Raw genomic sequence first — 21,503 nt, 5'->3', positions numbered from 1 at the left:
CACAGGATGTGGTGTGACATGCCATTGAAAAAGGGGCTGCATTAGTACTTGGCAGGGTGTGGGTCTAGATCACTGGGATCAAAAAAAGGCTACATAGGTAGTAATAAAGTTTCTCATGTTTCTTTTTTTTTTTTTGAGAAAGAGTCTCGCTCTGTCGCCCAGGCCGGAGTGCAGTGGTGCGATCTCGGCTCACTGCAAGCTCCGCCTCCCAGGTTCACGCCATTCTCCTGCCTCAGGCTCCCGAGCAGCTGGGACTATAGGTGCCCGCCACCACACCCGGCTAATTTTTTGTATTTTTTTAGTAGAGACGGGTTTTCACCATGTTAGCCAGGATGGTCTCAATCTCCTGACCTTGTGATCCGCCCACCTCAGCCTCATTTCTTTGCTGCTGTTTTGGTTGTGTCTTGTTTTATTTTGTTGGTTGGTTGGGTTTTTGTTGTTTTTCCTGGGATATGGACACATTCATTATTTTTTTAAAGTTGTATTATTCTGCTCTATAAATGTTCAGTAAATATTTATTTAGGAAGAAGCCACGTGCTCAGTATCGGGGCAAAAATGGATTATAGTAGTTCTTGCCCTAGAGGTATTCATAGGCTGTAAGACAACATTTTTCAAACCATCAGTCAGATCCCTTAAGGAAGTCAGGAAATCACTTTTATTGGTTTAACCTGTGTTTTCAAATGAATAGCTGAGACTAGAATAAGAAAGAAAATATTAGAGTACATCACATTGGTAAGATTATGTGAAACTTTTATGTTAGATGTGTATGTACACACTTGCACATCCTATGGGGGACTGTGTGACAATAGAAGATGTGTTTCTTATTGTGAGGTGGGAGTCAAAAAAGTGTTTGTGAGCCATTGTACTATGAACAGAGGAAGATCTCAGTCTCATCTGTTAAGTTCTCTGAGAGCAGGAACCAAGAGTTTTCTTTACCGTAGTAGCCTCCAGTGCTTAATATATAGCTGAGCACATAGTGTGTTTACTGAAGAATGAAAGGAATAGAAAGAGGAGGAAGATGATCATCTAAGCTAAGATCGGTTTTTCTTTTTGTACCTTTCAATATTGTTTTGAAGTATAATTTACATACAGTAACTAAACTTAAGTGTTACAGTTTCAAGAGTTTTGACAAATTTTTACATCTTTGTAACCTATGTCAAGATATAGAATAAATATTTTGATAAGAGATATTTTTCCATTGCCTCAGGTTTCTCTTGTCTCTTCCCAGCCAATCCCCCACCCCAAGGCAACCACTGTTATGATTTCTTTCACCATAAATTAGTTTTGCCCGTTGTAGAACTTCACAAAGATGCGATTATCCTTTTTTGTGTCTGGCATCTTTTGCCAGCATGATGTCTTTGAATTTTATCCATGTTGTTTGCATGTATCGGTAGTTTCTTTCTTTTTCTTGCTGATCTATGCGATAAAAAGGGCCAAAAGGATGCAGTTAGAGCAGGACTAAGTGAGGAGCCTGGGATATTGGCATCCTGATCTTAACATTATCCATTACTTGCTTTAAGACATGGGATGAATCCTGTTTCAGTCCATTGCCATCTGTGTCATGTATACCCTTCTGCCTCCTTCCTAGTGGGTCTGAAGCCAAATGTGTGCATAAGGCATTGAGGATAAGTGAAAAGAAGTTATTTTTCTCGATGCCATTACATTGACCAAGGACTAGCCTCCGATTTCTTTTTGTAGTATAGTGTAAGATTTAAACTTCAGACTGTAGGAATCCACGTGAGGCATCTGCCACACTGGGGAAACCTTGACTTCAGGCCAAAAAGACGTTCTGAGCTCATTTGATAGCATCTAAGAACGGTAGGCTCACTGGAATGTAATTTTCCTCCCCCGTACTCTTCTGGCTCTCTCAACCCAGGAGCAGATGGATGAATGAAGAACAGGGCATTGTCCTCATGCATAGCTGGAGTGTGTAAGTGTCGTGTACGTGTATGGAAGGTCTGTGACACCATGTGCACCCAAGTCAGATATGAGGGAACTTGGCTGTTTCAGTAAGAAATGTCATTAAGGGCAGTTATTTTTCTCTTTTGTGTGAACTTGAAGTGGGTGTTGTGAAACACCCGTTTTTCCTTTCCAGGCCTTCTGGAGTCTCTGGGTGAGGATATCAGCTGGGAAAGGGTTAATGAGCTATCAACTCAAGTCATCATACATCTAGATGGGCTGTCATTAACTTCTTACAAAAATTTGATTTCCCCTGAGAGATTTTTCATCAAACATTTATATAACCCAGAAATGGCCAGGGGAGCCCAGCGTGGCCACAGAACTCATCAGAAGCCATGGAAAGCCTGCTTTGTCCCCACTGTGAGCAAAATAATGTGCTTCCTTTACTTACTGGGATTCTCCTTGGAACAGGATAAAATATTCAAATCTCATTTACCTAACCTTGCCAGATATTGCTTATTCGCTAAAGGCTCGATTTCTGGCTGTTTCCCCTACAGGTATGTAGATAGCCAAGACTCTGGAGAACCTCTTCTGAATCTGCCTGGTCGGCTAGAGGTGTAGAGGAGCCAGGGGCACATTGTGACTCAGACCCTCACTCATTGGCACAAAGAAGCTACAGAATAGTTATATAAATAGAGACAGTGCGCCAGCCTGGGAAAACTCCCAGCCTCCCTTTGGCCATAGAGTGAGCAAAACAAAAGGCTTCACTGGCCCCATCTACCCACTTGACTTAGGTCAGTATTCATCGTAAGTGTTTTATTTCCTGAGAGGCTGGAATCTGTATTTGTGGTATCAGTCAGTCAACTGAAATTTATTAAATGCCTACTGTGAGCAAGGCCTAATGCTGAGGGATGTAAAGAAGAGTGAGAAGCTAGTCTGGTTAGGGTGATATGACATGGCAAGTCATAGAATGAAGAAGTGTATTCCTTGTCATATGAAAGTTGCAGATTAATGTGGTTCTAAGTAGAGGCCAGGGTCATTGGAGTCTAGGATTGCAGGGTTGGCTGGCTTCCCAGAGGCCGAGAATTTAATTTGGATCTTGAAGATCTGGTCCAATTCCAACAGGTGAGAGGCATAGGAAACATTTAACGAAAAGGACATTCTGGGAGCTAAAGGGCAGAGGTCAATGGATTTGGAGCTATATTAGTATTTTTTTAAGTGTTTACATGGTACCAAATATCTGTAAATATATTGCCTGTTAGGCTACAACAACCTGTGTGGCTGGTGTTATCCTCATTTGAGGCCCAGAAGGATTAAGTAGCTTGCTTATGGCCATGTAGCTGATTTGAAGCCTAATACTCTACCCTAAACAGGGAGTATTTCATTGGATTAGAGCAGATGAATCTGAAGAAGAAAATAAAGGGAGTTGATGTTGGATGGGTACATTGAAGACAGATTACAGTTTGTTCTGGCTATTGAACCTTGCTCAAATTATTTAACTTCACTGAGCCTCAGCTTTTGAGCCTGGAAAATTAAGATAATACCAACCTCAATGGGGTTATTATGAGGCTTAAAATGTAGAATGTATGTAAAGCACTTAGCATATGGACTACATATAGTAAGCATACTTAGTGAAATAGAAGCATTTTTTAAATTTCAAAACTGAGGAAGGTGGATTTTACCTTGGGGAAAAAAAATGAGAGGTATTTTAGGTTCTTCAACAGGAAAGTGCCATAATTAAAGTCACATTTTAGGACAGTGAAACAGACAGCACTGGTGTAAGATAATAAGGGTATGAATAGGGGTAGAGGTAGTAAGAATGGAGAGGAAAGGGAAATTACCAAAAATAGGTAAAAGTTTTTTGAAGGGTAACTTTTTTCTCCCAGATTCTACCCCCTGCCCACACCCCCTCCACCCACACACATACACTCTGTGGGCCGTGTTACTTCTGTTCATTAGACTTATAGGCATAGAGCTCATCAACAGGGTCTACATAGGGCTAGTCAGGAAGGTTTACAGGTTCAAGGGCAGCCTGGTGAGACCAGCAGCGTCTCCCGGAGAGCCCATGCACGTGCAGCGTCCTAATCAGCCGCTTTTGTCTAGCTTCCATTTGCTCTTCCCTCCCAACTGAATTTAATGTCTTTCCATCCTCTGCCTCTAGTTAAGTTGTAACTGCTGTTATTCCACTGCAGCCAGGCAGCTGCCAGGGCCTGTTGGCACTGAACCCAGAGCCTAGCTCAACTGATGTTCTCACTGAGCTTCTTGTCAGATGCCAGGAAAGAGGAGGCACATCATATGCCTTTTCTTCCCCAATAGTAGCTGCTTCCAATGTGATCATTATGAGAGGAAAAGGCTGTGGGGAGAGTTAATTTGATGCTTGCTTGTGCAATGAAATGGCAGTCAGGCAGATGGCCTTACTCTATGCATGGATTCTTCTTTGAGGTTTCTTCTCAGGACCTGGACCTCAAAGCTGCTTAAGCAATAGAGAGGATGATGGATGGCCAAGGAATTGGGATCTCTGGGTCCTTTGGGAGGGATAGGGAATATTATCACAGAGTTACAGAATGCCATTGCTGAAGAGGGCCTTAGGGATTACATTTAGTCCAAGGATTTTCAGACTTTTCTCTAACAGAATAATTCTTTCTTCAAACCAAACCTTACATAGAATCCCTAAATATTAAATAGAAAAAAGAGGAGAGTTGGCTTGGTTGAAGGAGGAATAGAAGACTCCATGTCCTAGTAGTTGGGTTGTCCTTTTACCCACTTCTCAAGGGCAGCTTCAGTGCCGGCTCTGGTCTACTGCTTGAAAGCCACTAGTCTGGCCAAATCTGTTCATTTTACTGTGGAAGAAACAGGTCTAGAGAAGGGGAGTGGCTTTTCCAAGGTTGCTTGATTCTGCGCCAGTGCTTTTTTTATACAGTTGCCTCTTTCATACCATTTTCTTTTTGCATTTTGTTGTAAAAAAATCAGAATCCTTTACATGGCATGCATTTTTCCAGTAACACTTATGCGTAGAGCTTTTTAGTCTTATAAATGCTATTTCTGTAGTGCAGGGGCATCTGTTGTCAGATGCCAACAAGGAGGAGGCATGTCAGAAACCCTAGTCTGCAGCTAAGGCCTATCCTAGGATGTTGGGAGTTGGTGGGGATGATGACCCACAGAGTCAGCTCCCCATTCTCTCCTTCTCCCATCTAGAGTTGAGCTTGCATACATTAGCTGCTGTTGCAATACTCCTGCTTTCAGAACCCTGAAATGGCCTGGCTTGGTGCTATATAGTGATTTAACCACAGTAACCCTCAGTGAGTGGCAGATTGTATTTTTATTGTTGAATTTTGTTATAATGACAACGCCAGATAAACCTGAAAATGAAAGAGGATTCTCTTTAACTCTCAATTCTTCTCATGTTTATGAAATAGCACTTAATTAAATAATGTCATTTTATCCTTATGAATCTTCTTCCTCTTAACCACCTCACAGCCCTCTAGGGTGTGTTTAACTGTCGAATTGGGAGTCAAGAACTGAGAACTCTCACCCAGACCTTGGAAGTCAGAATGTCAGCCTTCTTCCTACTGCACAGCCAAGCCTATTGATGTGGTCAGATCCGCCCTCTGGACCACCCTCCCTTTCTGCCAAGCCTTGGGGCTGTCCATGGTGTGCTCATGTGCCTTCTCCTTCCCACAGCAGTGTTGTGACTTAGGCTACCATGCAAGTCTGAACCGGGCTCTACGCACCTTCCTCTCTGCTGAGTTAAACCTGGAACAGTCGAAGCATGAGGGTCTGGATGCCATCGAGAATGCAGTAGAAAACCTGGATGCCACCAGTGACAAGCAGCGCCTCATGGAGATGTACAACAACGTCTTCTGCCCCCCTATGAAGTTTGAGTTTCAACCCCACATGGGGGATATGGTGAGGCCCTTTCCCTATACCCCCACTCTCAAGGGGCTTGAGTGGACTTGTCTAGATTAATTACACAGAAGCCACATTATTCTGGGGTGGGAGAGGCCTGGGCCCGGCTTCTTGTCACGTGGGTGAGGCACATTCCACCTATTGAGCAAACAGTGCCTGCTGTCAGACACTGGGGCTTGGCTGCAGACATGGGGGATTAAAGCCCTCGGGGAGCTTACAGTCTGGGGAATAAGGTCGCTAAGGCTTGGGGAGAGTTTGAACTATGCATAGAGAGGGGTATCTGAAGGGGCCCAGCAGGATCAAAGAAGGTGAAAAACAGCAGGTATATTCTAAAAACTACCAACAGTTCAGGATGGTGAAAGGAAAGTGAGGGAGGGGGGCGCTCCCAATGGTGAGGCTAGAAGAAATGAGAGCTGAGGTGGGGCCACATCCTAGAGGCTTTGATGGGGAAGCAAGGGCTAGGCAGGGAATGCTGTGATCTTTTGGCATTTGGCAGAGTTCTAAATAATCTTATTCTCCTGAAGTTAGAAGACTGTGATGAAGTGTATAGTTTTGTTTGGGTATTGAATAAAAAAGAATGGGTACCTGCAGGAAGGAAAGGAGCTAAGATGCCATCCCAAAGGCCTGATGCTGGTTTCCCAGACAGCGGAGCATGAACATGGGGGCCTTGTTTTGGACTCTTAGCCTCCAGTGACTAGAATAAAAAGGGCCTAAAAAAGCTGAAGTGAGAGGCAAGAGAAGCTCCTGGGTTTTCATTGTTCTGAATCTTTTGGTTCCACTTGTGTGGTTGTGTGTGTGAGTCAGAGTGAACCTCATTCTTGTGGGTAAGAGCCACCATTTCTCCTATTGGTGAAATTAGAAGGAGGTTGTATAGGGCTTATGCGATAGAAAAGATCAAGATGGGCCTTTGGATATAGTTGGCTTTAGGAGGAGGAATTGTTACCAAGACACTGTTTTGCTGTCTCTGCACTACTTCCTGTGTGTTAACTCCATTCAGACAGGCCATTCTCCCATGGAGGCAAGGTGACTGCATTTCCAGCCTTCCCTGGTAGGTTGAAATCTAGTGGAAAGAGTCTCTGCCTCCCTCCTCAAAGCCCCCACAAAGTTTGTGTGTCTTGTTGGTTTTGATTGGGTAAAGTGCTTATGCCTGGGTCCATGCAAAGCGCATGGCCTGAGTTGCGGAGTGGGAGGTTCCCCTCGCTGGGGGCAGTCAGACCAAGGCTACCAAAAGAAGGAGGAGTAGACGCCAAGGACCAAAAAACAGCAACATGTGCACTCCTCAGGAATGATGCTTCCCTTGAGATTAGCATCCAGACTCTAGAAATCCCCGCTCCAGAATGACAACTGTGGCAGTGGAACCAGAGGATTTGCTATCATCAGTCGGCCTCTATGGAGAGTGAGACGCTGTCCTGGAGTTAGAAATGTGGAGTTGGTTTCCTTTCTTTCCTTCTTGGGGAAAATCAAACCATTTACAGTTCATTTCCATTGCTGTGGCTTAGGAAATGTCAGTGTCTGAACAGATGGAGAAGTGAGATGGCAGCATGTGCAATTAGAATTGGGGGAAGGGGTGTCACCAAGCCTCAGGAAGCCCCATTCCTCACCTGCCCTGGCTTCTGGTCAAACTTGCCTTCCAAGCACCTTCTCCAGCTGTCACTGAGGTTCCTTCCCAGGGATCAGTGGAACTTGGGGACCAGCTGAGTGGAATGATACATTTTCTGGTGTTAGTGACTGAGTTGCCTTCTGAGCCAAACAGCTTGTCTCCATAAAGGAGGAATCCAGATGCTGGGTGCTCAAGCCCCCTCCTCCCCCTGTCAGAGCCTTATTGCCATACTCCAGAGCACAGCTGAAGCGTATTACCTTGCACCCTGGTAGCGGACCACTGCCAAAGCATGCATCATCATCAGCTCTGCTACTTCTTAAAGGAACAGGCTTGGAGGTGGTTTTTCCCTCCATGATTCCTCTCTGCTAGGTCTAGGTTACTTTAAAAATCAATAGCTCACTCTTCTGCCAGTGCCCTCCCTTTATGTAATATAGCTGATCAGTGGCTGAGCCAGGCAGGAGCCAGGACCAGTCCTGGAGCTTGTGAAGGTTCTGCATTCTAGCCTAGCCTTTATGTGAGTGAAAATAAAAAGAGATGAGAGGGTGGGTCATTCTTGGCCTCTGCAGCCAGTCTATCCCCATCAGTGTGGGTTGTCTGCAGATTGTGGAGGCAACAGGAGGGAGCTGCCTGGAAGTTGTTGAACTAGGGCCAAAGATTGGGTGGCGTTTTGACCGGAAGCCTTAAAATTGGCCAAGGTCCCACACTAACTGGTGTTCTGGGGTGCACAGCACATGAATTGATGCCAAGTGCTCTCAGATGTACTAGGAGGAGGTGCTTGGCTCCATTTTTGGCGCCCTCAGAGGCTGTGGGACTCTGGATGCCTGACTGGTGACATCAGGCAGCCAGAGAATTTCACTCTTGGCGCTAACTGGTTCTGGCCACTGAGCTTTCTCCGTTGTGTCTGCTTATCCAAGAGTTAGAGTGAAGTCAGCTCTCTTCGGATCTGAGAGTTGGCTCAGGCCAGCCTGTCAGCTGGGGGAGGAGGTCAAGTCAGTTGGCAGCTTAAAAGCCAATGGAAGAAAAGGTCAAGTCCCAGCCCCCTCCATTTGAAGAGAGGTTTTGTCTTTTCAAGCAAGGGAATGGTCCATGGGCATGTGAATGTGCCCACTCATTGCTGAGGAGGAAGGAGGCCATTTCTATCCAGATGTCTCCTGCAGACAAGAGGCTAAAGGATGAACGGTAACAAGGTGACAGGAGCTGTCTCCACATGGGTCCTGCCTCCCAACTCTCTCAGCCTTCTGCTCCTCATCTGTCATCCAGGGGACTGTGGATGACCTCATCCCTTAACCACATCTCCGACAGGAGACAATGGGGCAGCCATTCCTTCACACAGGGGAAAGCTAATTGGCAATAATCCTTGCGGGAAGATCAGACTCCTCTCTTACAGATCTAGGGAAGGCCTGGGGTAAAATGATGGCTCTTTGGAAAATGCCAAGCTCCTTCAGATTCCATACCCTCTCAGGCCCTCTAGCATAGGCGACGAACTTGTTCCTGGCTTCACGCTTTCTCATTGAATCAGAGCTCTCATGCATGGCCTGGATTTGTAAACACATGCTGGCTGCCAGCAGTGGCAAGTTAGCCTCCTGACCCACTTCTCTCCTGCTTTCACTCTGGTGTATGAAGCGGGATGAGGGAGGGGCCACAGAGGTGGCCACTTGGACTTTCGGCAGGAAATCTTCACTGTGCCAAAGCATTGTGTTTCTGGAGCCGAGGCTGCCTAGGGCACTCTTCTCCAGCCTCTTCAGCCTTCCATGGAGCTGCAGACCCTACATAGACCTACCCCTGCCGGGCTCCAAACAGATCCCCCTACCCATTCCTTTCATGTACTGTTTGGTCCTGGAAGAGGCTCACGCAAGTTGGCTTTGGGTTTTGCTTCAACATAGAAACCACGAGCCTTATACCTTGAATATGGGTAGTTTCATTGCCAGTAATGGGAACCCTGGAACTGCCAAAGGGACTGTATCCTCTTTCTGACCTGGTGTTGCTTTCTTTTGTTAGGCTTCCCAGCTCTGTGCCCAGCAGCCTGTCCAGAGTGAGCTGGTACAGAGATGCCAACAACTGCAGTCTCGCTTATCCACTCTAAAGATTGAAAACGAAGAGGTGAGTTTCTTCCTTAGGAGGCTCAAAGCCACACTCTTAGTTTCCCTGTTGAAACTTTTGCTGCTGCCCATCTGGGAGCAGGTGGAAGGAGCATGCAGAGAATGTCCGGGCGGCCGCAAACATTTCCTAGCCAAATGTAGGCTTGGACTTTCCCCCTCTGCTACATCCTGCCCTTGAACTCCAGGAAGTTGCTCTTGCATTGCCAAAGGTTGTGCTCTATTTTGAGCTTTTGTGAAATGCTTTTTTTCCCCTCTACACATTTAATCAAAATGGCACTTGGCAGCTACGTGAACAGTATTGTGTCTCTGAAACCACCTCCTCATGCCTAGCTTTTTCCAGCATGTTCAAACAAACAGAGGCCTTTGACTTTGACCCTTCAAACATCTCCATCCTCTTAGGAAAGGGTGAGTTTCTTCTGGGCTCAGTGTATTTGCTTTCAAAAAGCGGTTCAAAAGGTCAGGTGATCCAGCTTTCTGTTGAGCTCAGATGGCTTCTTACCTTGTGTCTCAGTAAGTCTTACTTTCCGCAGGAAGATCAGGAAGAAGTAGGGATAGGTCACTTAGTTTGCAAATGAACAAACAAGTTCATCAGTTCGTTGAAGGTCATGAAACAGAACCTGGGGCTTTGCAGTACTAGGCCCATCACACATTTTAATTAGCTGTTTGTATGAGGGGGTTGGTTTAGATTTATTTTATTCTCTTTCCCTTAACACTTCTATTATAATATTGTTATATAATATTATAATAATACTAATATTAAATTTTAAAAGTAAACATTAAAAGATCTGGGTCAAGTACATAGCATGAAGGGTTGTAGTGGCTTTTAGGTTTTCACTGTAGAGAGTAGCATGCTGTAGCAGAGTCCACGTGATGTTTACCTCTCACTTAGCACTGTCCAGTGGGAAACAGAGCTGCACACTCTGATGGCATCCTCTGGCCTTCCCCAGCCCACTCTCTTCAAGCTTCTCTATCACCTGCTGCTTTACAACCTACCCTTCATGCATCCTGTTGGCCCTTGTCGTGGCAGGTAAAGAAGACAATGGAGGCCACCCTGCAAACCATCCAGGACATTGTGACTGTCGAGGACTTTGATGTGTCTGACTGCTTCCAGTACAGCAACTCCATGGAGTCCGTCAAGTCCACGGTCTCCGAAACCTTCATGAGCAAGCCCAGCATTGCTAAGAGGAGAGCCAACCAGCAAGAGACAGAGCAGTTTTATTTCACAGTAAGGGAGTGCTAGGCTTTTAAAGAGCGTCAGCATGCACTGCAGCACTCAAGGGAGATCTGGAACTCAGAGTCCTTATTAAGTGTCTGAAGGACAGGCGTTGAATATCTTAGATACGAATGTGGGCATACTCAGAGACCATCCCTACACTTAAAGGTGCAAACATTTATAAGTTGTATATGTCTAACAGGGATCCCCCCAAGAGAAAGGATGCTCCCAAGTATACTACTAAGAAGATTTTCTTTTTTAAGAAATTTTTAACTAGCTAATAGGCTTTCACTGGAAAGTTTCCTTCTCAGGCACAGGGGATCCTGAAAGGGGAACTTCATCTTTTAGTTCCTGGAAAGAACATACAAATATTCATGATAATGCATATTTTGTTTATAAAAATCTATAATCTCTTCTAGGTGGTATGATGACATTATTTTATAACTTTTATTGTTGGGAAAGTATTTTTTCTAGTTATTGCTAAAACTTAAAGGATGGGTAATATGCAGCATTACTATTTTGCACATAATTCCAAAACATCATATTTTCTTATTCATGTATCTCTAGTCTTCTTTTAGACAGTTGGGCCCTTTTTTCTTTTCTTTCTTTCTTTTTTTTTTTTTTAAGTATTGTTAACAATCCTTTGGAAGTCGCTACTGGTCTTTGTGTGCTGCTTTTTAGTAATTGAGTTATTTTGAGCTTGCCAAGTAGGATCTATTGCCTAGACTAAAATTTATTTCCTAATCTTCTGATGACCAAGAAAAGAAAAATTAAGTTTGCAGATGTGAGATGAAATATAGCCAGTGAATATGCATACTGATTCTGAATGAAAGGAATTAACTTTTCAGTCAAGAAACAGTCTGCATGCAGCAAATTGAATTTTTCCTGCAACTGGAACGATTCGTTTAATTCTTCTTTGAACATTGCCCTTTCTCCATTAAGAACACTAATGATTTGCTAACATTTTTTAAAGAAATCTGTTTTTTTAATTAGTTAGGCCCAGACTTCCTCATATTTTTTATCCTAGAGAAAACTGCTAAAAGGGAATGATATATCAGTACTATTCTTCTAAAACAACTTTTTAAAAATGATTATACAAAGCTGGCCAGGCGCGGTGGCTCACGCTTGTAATCCCAGCACTTTGGGAGGCCGAGGTGGGCGGATCACAAGGTCAGGAGATCGAGACCACGGTGAAACCCCGTCTCTACTAAAAATACAAAAAATTAGCCGGGCGTGGTGGCGGGCGCCTGTAGTCCCAGCTACTCGGAGAGGCCGAGGCAGGAGAATGGCGTGAACCCGGGAGGCGGAGCTTGCAGTGAGCCGCGATTGCGCCACTGCACTCCAACCTGGGCGACAGAGCAAGACTCCGTCTCAAAAAAAAAACAACAAAAAAAACAAAGCCAAATATGCTCATTATATAAAATTTGGAAGCAAAAAGAAGGAAATAAAAATTGTCCATAATTCTACCATCTAGAGATAATGGTGTTAGAAGACATTCCTTTCTACTCTGTTTTCTGTGCACGCACAAACACATATGTGAGCACATATTTATAATTTTATTCTAAAAAATAGGATACTGCTATACATATTGTTTTACAATCTAAGTCATATAATTATAATATCTTTAAGCATATTTATGAGTAAAATATTAAAACCTATACAAAAAAATAGAATGACATTTTAGCTCATTCATTGATTTTTGTAAAATATTTAACACACTCCCTGGTTTGTAATTAGCATTCAATAAATGCTAAAAATTTATCTTACCATCATCATTAATTTATTTATTAATCATTATTAAATTATTCATTGATCATTTTTGAGGATTTACTATTGCCAGACACTGTGCTACAAGCTGGGAATGCTGAGAGTATAAGATAAAGAGAGAAATGATGGGGGATGGGTCATGTAAAGGGAGAACTTTCATTTTTACTTCATATATATCTAAACAGTTATGATAGGTTGATTTTTGTAATTTAAAAAATGTAAAAATGCATACATGCACTAGTGCGTGAATGGCAGCCAGGATGAGTGGAGTTGGGGAAGCATCACACACAAAGTGACTTTTATGTTTGATCTTGAAGAATGAGCGAACCAGGCAGGGAGTCAGGGAGGAGAATCGCATTCCTTGAGGAAAGAGCAGCATGTGGGAAAACATAAATGAACGCAATAACCTGGCTCACACGTTAAGAGAACTTTGTGACTATAATGAGGGATGTGTCGCTGCCCCAAGCTTCATTATCTAAGGAGCTTGTTGAACACTCTCTAGAGGCTTTTAATAATAGGATTGTTTAGCCGGTCTGTCTGGACTGCTTAGATATAACACTATTTAAATGACCCAATCTCATTACATTGTGAAGATTTCAATTTTTTAGGTTAAGTAAGAAATTTTGGGCCTAAAAATCTTGCATTTTAAGACAGTCTTTGTCAGAATTGCTTTTTGGCTTTAAATGAATTCTGTAACATTTGTATTCTAAATTGACCTTTAGTAAAAGCAGGAATGGCCATATTCAAACTGGTGACCTCGCAAATCCTGCCCACCCTGTCACTTTCTGTCTCAATACATTGATGTCCTCTAACCCATTTTCTGTCTTATGTGGCTCTAGTGCCACTTATCAAAATTGTGTGCAAATTTCCTTGGCTAACAGTAACAGTTTTTGTCTGGACTTGTCTAGCAGTGGAATTCTGTATGAGTTCATCATTTTTGTGACTGGTACTTGAAGTGCATCAGATGATTAATTTCATGATAAAGGGGCTTTTTGGGGTGGTGAAATAGACATTTATGGAAAATGGGATACCCACATTAAGCAGGGTGACTACCTGTTTACCATAAAACCCACACAAAGCCAATACAAGTACAGATGTGCTTTCTTTAGTCTGTTGCCTCTACAAACATTGCCCGTGTGTTTCTCTATGCCCTTCAAAAACATCAGAGCAGCACATCCTGGAAGATCCTATCTTTTGGAAGGTTAGGAAGCAGTCTCTTGTCACAGCTTGACTCCTAGGTAGTGTGCCTAGTGACCAAGAGGGCTGCTAAGAAAGCTTTCTGACCACTTGTGGCTCTCATTGGACTGATTTGCCCAGATGACATCAATTGGGAATTTGAGGCATGACCTATAAAGATCAGTTGCTTGCAAGAGTCTCAGGAAAATAATTGTGGAGTTAAGAAACTTGAAACGATTTTAAAAAACTACCTAACCCAACCTTCGCATTTGAAAAATTAAAAAATAAAGAGGCCAGGCTTGGTGGCTCATGCCAGTAATCCCAGCACTGTGGGAGCCTGAGGCGGGTGGTTCTCTTGAGGCCTGGAGTTCAAGACCAGCCTGGACAACATGGTGAAACCCTGTCTCCACTAAAAATACAAAAATTAGCTGGGTGTGGTGGCAGGCGCCTGTCATCCCAGCTACTCAGGAGGCTAAGGTGGGAGGATTACTTGAACCTGGGAGGCAGAGGTTGCAGTGAGCCAAGATCGTGTCACTGCACTCCAGCCTGGGTGACAGAGTAAGACTGCCTAAAATAAAAAAAGAAAGAAAGATTTAAAAATAAATAAATCTGCCAGGCGTGGTGGCTCACACCTGTAATCCCAGCACTTTGGGAGGCCGAGGCGGGCGGATCACCTGAGGTGGGGAGTTTGAGACCAGCCTGATCAACATGGAGAAACCTCGTCTCTACTAAAAATACAAAAAAATTAGCTGGGCGTGGTGGCACATGCCAGTAATCCTAGCTACTCAGGAGGCTGAGGCAAGAGAATTGCTTGAACCCGGGAAGCAGAGGTTGCAGTGAGCCAAGATCATGCCATTGCACTCCAGCCTGGGGCAACAAGAGTGAAACTCCATCTCAATCGATCAATCAATCAATCAATCAGTAAATCCAGAGAGGATGGGTAGCTCACAAAAGCTGGACCCACCACTCTGGTTGCAGGGTCTCTGGACACAGGCTGCTTCTCTACACCCTGTGGAAGAAGCAGAGGTGAAGGGAAGGGCTCAGGAACAGCTCAGCAACTTTCGCCTCTTGTTTGCCCTCAGTGGTGACATGTTTCCTGATCTTCTTGGCTTTGTGTTTGTCGCTTATCTTTTATGACACATAGTTCAGCAATGTCTACTTTTTACCCGTTGCCTTTTTTATTGTGATTGTTAAAAATCGATATTTTTAAAGGATGCAAAGATTTCAAAAGGGTATACAGGAAAATGTACTATAAAGTTTCTTTTCATTCCTGACTCCTCTTTCCCCTCCCCTCTGCTGGTGATTGAAACCAGTTTCTTCTGTGTCCTTCCAGAGATACTCCATGCATGGACAACAACTGACGTATCTGTAAATAGCCTTTAATATGATAAATTACATTAGAAATGTAATGAAAGAAAATGGAAGTAGATATAGAAGTATTCCACTTATACAGTTCTTCACTTTTTTAACGTTATTTATCTTGAATCTTATTTTTATGTTAGTCCAAAAAGATCTGCGTCCTTTTTAAATGGCTGGATAGAATTCCACTGTATGAATGTGCCATCATTTGTTTAACAAATTCCCTCCTCATAGGCAGTGATGCTCGCTGTTTAGCCAAGGTTTACCAAAGCTTTATAAGGCTGGCATTTTCCTAAGTATTTCCTTTGTTTTTTGGAGACCGAGCCGCGGCTCTTGTTGCCTAGGCTGGAATGCAATGGTGCAATCTGGGCTCACTGCAACCTCCACCTCTCAGGTTCAAGCAATTCTCCTGCCTTAGCCTCCCAAGTAGCTGGGATTGCAGGCACCCGCCACCACGCCCGGCTAATTTTTTGTATTTTTAGTAGAGATGGGCTTTCACTATGTTGGCCAGGCTGGTCTCGAACTCCTGACCTCGTGATCCACCCGCCTCGGCCTCCCAAAGTGCTGGGATTACAGGCGTGAGTCACCGTGCCCGGCCTAAGTATTTCCTTTTATAGGGAGTTGGAGAATTAAGTTCTTTTATGGGGGATAGAGTAGTGAAGGGGTTAAGGATCGTGGCTGATAAGTAACAAAGCTCAACAGTCTGAATTCTTAGGGACAGGTTTGGGGAAGGTAATAGAAGAGGAGGCAATGCCTTGGCCACTGGGGCACTGAGTGACACTAGACTTGGAACTTGTGGTCTGAGATCTTTTTATCCTGGTATTCTCTTGCGGGCCCTTGGTAAACGTGTGCTAGTGAGTACAAATGAGTGAATGCCCCTGTGCTGTCAATTAAACTGGGGAGACATGCTCCATTTAAAGTTTCCTCTATTATGTATTCTATCTGACAGCTGTTTCCTATTTTAAAAATTGACAGGGAGGAGGGGAAATGTCAGCATGCCTGCATGGTGGGGAAACAGCCACTTTAGTGACATCTGTGTATCTCTGAGCATGGGCTGGGTAGGTGTACTCACTCCTCCTGCCTTGCTGCAGTGGATACTTAGGGTCTTGGGTTCACGCAGATTAAATCCAAGGCATAAGCAACATCCAGTGAGTTTTATACCCCCATGGTAAGAGTGTATTTAAAGGGAAGAGGTTTTTAAAAATGAAATTTGAAAAGCATTCTAGTGCCTCTTACTACTTTTTTAAGGCCCAAAACCTTCTGCTTTCATTCTGCTTTTATTTTAGCACAAAGCAAAGACGCTTAGGGAAGGGATGCTTTTAGGTTCACTGAGGAGGTGATTCAGGTATAAGGAACACCTTTTTGAGTGCCTGCTCTGTGCCAGGCCCTGTGCTATTAACAGTAATGCTTATTATCCAATTTCATTCTCACCAACCTGGCTTACCTGGATGGAAAACTCCCAACTGTGGTTTCCACGCCAGTATTAGGGATGCAGTTCATACCTTGACACAGTTATGATTCTTCAGGGTTTAATGGAACCCAAAGAGGTAATCCATCATACATCTTTACCAGATTGTTATTTATTTTAACGGTTCATCAAGTGACAGCCAGAGTTAACTAATGAATTGTGAACATGAATTTAAAAAATGATGTCCGGAATCACAAGTAGTGAGAGGAAGGAATTTGCATCCATCTCCTTGGAGAACTGTGGCCGTTTTCTGAGCCAGTCTGGTCTTGTTTTAAAGGTTACAGCTTCTTGGTGAATTTTCCTCATTAGGAAACCTTTAGAGTCTCCTGGGATAACCTTCCAAAGAGAGAGGCTTTTGAGGCTTGCGTTGTTGGCAATGGATATTTCCTGAAGGCTTTCCACCTCTGGGCCCTAAAGCACTGTTCCAAACCCACAGTTAGGCATTGGTTGGGGATTTGGATATTACCCCGGGAAGAATGACAGCAGGTGAGCTGGCATCTGGAGCAGATGGAAAAGGGAAGGTGACAACAGAGCCTCTTTCCTTGCAGATGTTCTTGTGCAAAAGCATAAAGGGACAGAGGGAATAGATCATGAATAAGGCAGTAGAAATGATTTGGTGTAAGATTTGGTTTTGGCTTGTTTTATTTTTAATTTAGAGAGTACAGGCACACTAGGGGCTTGGTTTGTAACTGCTGAGGAAGGGTCTACCCAGAGGAGAGTAAGACTGCTCATTCATTTATTCATCATGCATTTATTGAGTATCTGCTATCTGCTAGGCGTGGTACTATCAGGGATGCAAAAGATAATGAATGACATGGTTTCTGACCATAGGGAGGAGGCAGTCTGGAGAAAAAGACACATGAGTAATAAACCCTCTGACAGGGCTGTGTGAGAAGTGCTGTCATGGAGATTTGTGTGGTACACACAGGACCATCTGGGTGAACACGGGAGGGCTAGGGACTGCATCCCAGAGAAAGCAGATTTTTCTTTTGTTTTTAAACAAGAGAGAGAATCAGATGCAAGCTCTTAGTTAAAAGTTCACACTGTACAGAAAAGTATAGAGTAAAAGTAACTCACATTTGTTCACTTTTCTTTTCTTTTTCTTTTTCTTTTTTTTTTTTTTTTTTTGAGACGGAGTCTTGCTCTTGCTCAGGCTGGAGTTCAGTGGTGCGATCTTGGCTCACTGCAAGCTCCGCCTCCCAGGTTCAAGCAATTCTCCCGCAGGAGGTGATCAAGGCAAACTAAGACCCCAAGAAAGGCTGTGGAGGAGAGTGGAAAAGATACTGTGTTAAAAGTCCAAAGGCCTTGGGTTGGGCCTGACACTACCACTTGCTAGCTTGCAACGATCAGCAATTTATTTGATACCTTCCCTCCCCTGAGATCATCTTATCTATAATCCCCTCCCCTGAGATCATCTTATCTGTAATCCCCTCCCCTGAGATCATCTTATCTGTAATAAGGAAATAATATCTTCCCTATGTGCCATACAGTTACTTATTGTTAGAGTCAAATGAGAGAATACGCGGTGAAGTGCTCTAAAACCTGCTATGTTGCTGCATGCATAGAGCATTAACGCTACGAAGTTTAGTTCTGCTTCTCTCCTTCTCCTGCTCTGTACCATGATGGATGGGGCTTTTTGTCATAATGGTTAAGAGCATATGCTGTATTGTCAAACTGTCTGTATTTGGATACTAACTTTACCACTCACTAACTGTTTGACCTTGAGCAACTTAATTAAACTCTCGAAACCTCAGTGCTCTCATGTGTAAAATGGAAATGATGACGATGATGATGATAGTTCCTAGGGTTGTTTTGAAGATTCAATGAATTGTCTGGGGACATACGGTCTCTCACTGGGCAGACGAGGGTTGAGAGAGAACAAATCTGAAAGTGCAGCACAGCAATCATATTTTGACTGTGAGAGCAGGTGGGATCACATTTCCAAAACTTCATCTTGTGTTTGGACCTGGATGTGTGTATGCAAGTGGGGGATGTCAGCCCCTTCCGCTGAGTGCTCAGAAACCTGAAGCTTTCCATAAAGACTCCATGCAGAATAGAGAAGGAAGCTGTTGAGGATATGGCTCAAAGATGCTCCACATCCTGGGCTTGCAGCTGAGGCAGGGACTGAGCCTGCCATTGGCACTGCTGCTGGTGTGATGGAATGTCCCCCCCTCCTCCCGCCGAGGGGCCAGGGCGGGACAGGATGTCAGTGGAGGTGACAGATAGCAGGTGTATGTCCTCACACCAAGAAGACCAGGGCTCAATAAGTTCATCTACCCTCCCTGCTCTTCCTCAGTGAAACTGCAGGAGAAGGGCTCTAGGAAACAGTTTCTTTATACTGGCCATCATAGAACTCCCAGAAAAAACCTGGAGAAGGATATTAATCCACCTTGAAAATCAACAGCTGCCCATATGATCAGTGCCTTAAAGAAATTAAAAAATTGACTGGTGGAAATTGGGTCAGAAACCAAATGACCTCTATAAAGGGGAATTGTCCAGCTGAGCATCTGTGATGTTTTTTTCTTCTTCCGGAGTCTGATTGCTCTTTTTCCTCCTCCTCTCTTACAGAAAATGAAAGAGTACCTGGAGGGCAGGAACCTCATCACCAAGTTACAAGCCAAGCATGACCTTCTGCAGAAAACCCTGGGAGAAAGTGAGTGTGGGAACCCTCTGCTGGAGGCTTGACAGTGAGGCCAGCTGGAGCTTTCTTGCTGAGCACACGCCTCCATCCTCAGCCAAGTGGACCCGATCTTGTTATATGAATGCCTTTCTTTTCCTGGCTTGTTTGATGTGGAAGCACACACCCCAAATGACTGCTTGAGTAATGGGGAAAGGCCAATGCTTAATGAAGCACTAACGTGTATCATCTAGTTGTTTAAATGGAGCGTGCCTGCTCTCCACCCAGTCCCTCCACCTTCGCCTCCTCTGCCACAACTAGGGTAGAGAGGCTGAGGGGTTATTTATTCTCCAGACACTGTTAAAACTCCTAGCTCCTCTGTGGCAGCACTGAGACCGGAGCAAGAAGGTAGGGAGCTGTGAGATGAGATATGCAGCTGCTCTGAGAGGAGAGAATCCTCAAATGCAGGAGGGATGGACAGACTGCTGCTTTCTATAGCTTCCAGAAAGAACATCAGTTTCCCTCTGCTTTGAAAGCTCCTAATGCTGTTTAAGTGGCAGCCCGCTCTCCTGTGGCTGTGCTGAGGCCATGGTGCTGAATGGACTGTCTTGTCTCATAGAATGATTTTAACCAGACCCTGGAAAGTAGCAAGGCAGAGAACTGGACTGGCACTCTGGACTTTCTCTCCTCAACTGTCAAACAGAAGGTGGAGGTTGAAAGAGAAGCTTCCCCAGGGTTTTTTTGGCACCCTGCCCAGATTTCCTGCCCAACTCTCAGCATCCTATGATTAATGGGATTCCCAGGTTGGGGATGCCTCTGAATGCCCCACCCCTCCTCCCTGCCCCACTAATCTCCTCACTTAAAGATAGGAGGGAGAGGAAGGGAGAAGCTGCAGGGAATATGTGCTAACATCAGTTACAGGTAAGCCTGTACTTACACAGAGATCTGACATTTTAAAATAAATTCTTGAGCACTCTTTAGACAAACTGCAAAGTTTAGGAAAGTGTGCAATACTCCTTGGCTCATTGGCCCCAGGAACTGGAGCCTCACTTCTTATTATACCAGAGCCTCCTACCCACCTTTTTTGCCCAGTCCTTTTCCTGCCTTGGATGATTTTCCAGATGATTAATTTTTTTCTCTAATCTTTTATCTAATGACTTTTTTTTTTTTTTTGAGATGGAGTCTTGCTATGTCACCCAGGCTGGAGTGGAGTGGTGCCATCACGGCTCACTGCCACCTCCACCTCCTAGATTAAAGGGATTCTCCCACCTCAGCCTCCCCAGTAACTGGGATTACAGGCACGTGCCACCACGCCTGGGTAAGTTTTGTATTTTCAGTAGAGACGGGGTTTTGCCGTGTTGGCCAGGCTGGTGTCAATCTCCTGACCTCAGGTGATCCACCCACCTCAGCCTCCCAAAGTGCTGGGATTACAAGTGTGAGCCACCACGCCTAGTTGATCTTATGACTTTTTTTTTTTTTTTTTTTTTGAGATGGAGTCTTGCTCTGTCGCCCAGGCTGAAGTGCAATGGTGTGACCTTGGCTCACTGCAAATTCCACCTCCCAGGTTCAAGCGATTCTCCCGCCTCAGCCCCCCGAATAGCTGGGATTACAGGTGCCCACCACCACGCCTGGCTAATTTGTTTGTATTCTTAGTAGAGACGGGGTTTCACCATGTTGGCCGGGCTGGTGCCAAACTCCTGACCTCAGGTGATCTGCCGGCCTCGGCCTCCCAAAGTGCTGGGATTACAGGCATGAGCCACCAGGCCCAGCCCAATCTTATGACTTTTAAGGCATTTTCTTTTATGTGAAGAAAGCCTGTTAGATAATTTCTATTCTTTCTTCCTCACCACCAAAAGGACTCAGACTAAGCAAGTTTGGGCATGGAGGGCCAAACTTTGCTTATAGAAAATCTTTACTGTTGGGTTATCAGATCGCTCCATGGAGAATCAAGACAGTCTAAGCATAGTCCGTAAGTAAGACAGAGCAGGGCCTTGGGGTCATACAAATGCATTCATATGCGCTCACGTTTGTGTGTGAGTGAATGGTTTTACTCACACATTTATGCACCAAATGTGCTACTATGGAGGGACGAAGGCTGACCATTCGTTAGTGCTGCAAATTGCCTTAATCTAAAGATGACTAAAGATGACAAGTTCTAGCAATAAAGAAAAAAAAAAACTATAAATCTTTCTGTGTGCAAGTCATCACGTCCCTGCCTTCTGAATGTATTTGTCACCAAGATGCAGGAGCCCCTTGTTCTTGCCATAGAGGGATAATTGATGTGTATGAATATTCCAGAATGGAAATGGAACAGATGTTGAAAATAATGGCTCAGAATAATATTTTTGCACATAAGAGCTGAGCCTTTGGTAATGAGAGACAGTTAGGGGTGGGGGATG

At 44.2% G+C, this 21,503-nt stretch overlaps 1 protein-coding gene across 9 annotated transcripts in view; it reads left to right on the top strand.

The window, feature by feature from the left end:
• SRGAP2 (SLIT-ROBO Rho GTPase activating protein 2) overlaps positions 1-21,503 on the top strand; it is a 253,770-nt gene that overhangs the window by 186,229 nt on the left and 46,038 nt on the right. For 5 of the 9 annotated variants that reach the window (XM_055234718.2, XM_063613643.1, XM_063613644.1 and 2 more), the window contains exons 8-11: positions 5,581-5,805; positions 9,404-9,505; positions 10,532-10,729; positions 19,056-19,140. In XM_055234718.2, coding sequence (XP_055090693.1) covers positions 5,581-5,805; positions 9,404-9,505; positions 10,532-10,729; positions 19,056-19,140 — 610 coding nt within the window. The remainder of the gene's footprint in view (positions 1-5,580; positions 5,806-9,403; positions 9,506-10,531; positions 10,730-19,055; positions 19,141-21,503) is intronic. The other 4 variants (XM_055234719.2, XM_055234724.2, XM_063613645.1 and 1 more) reach the window with 1 other exon arrangement.

Source organism: Symphalangus syndactylus, chromosome 19 (assembly GCF_028878055.3).
Source record: "Symphalangus syndactylus isolate Jambi chromosome 19, NHGRI_mSymSyn1-v2.1_pri, whole genome shotgun sequence".
Taxonomy (NCBI): Eukaryota; Metazoa; Chordata; class Mammalia; order Primates; family Hylobatidae; genus Symphalangus; species Symphalangus syndactylus.
Note: the sequence above shows the minus strand (reverse complement) of the source record. Positions and strands in the feature narration are given on the sequence as shown.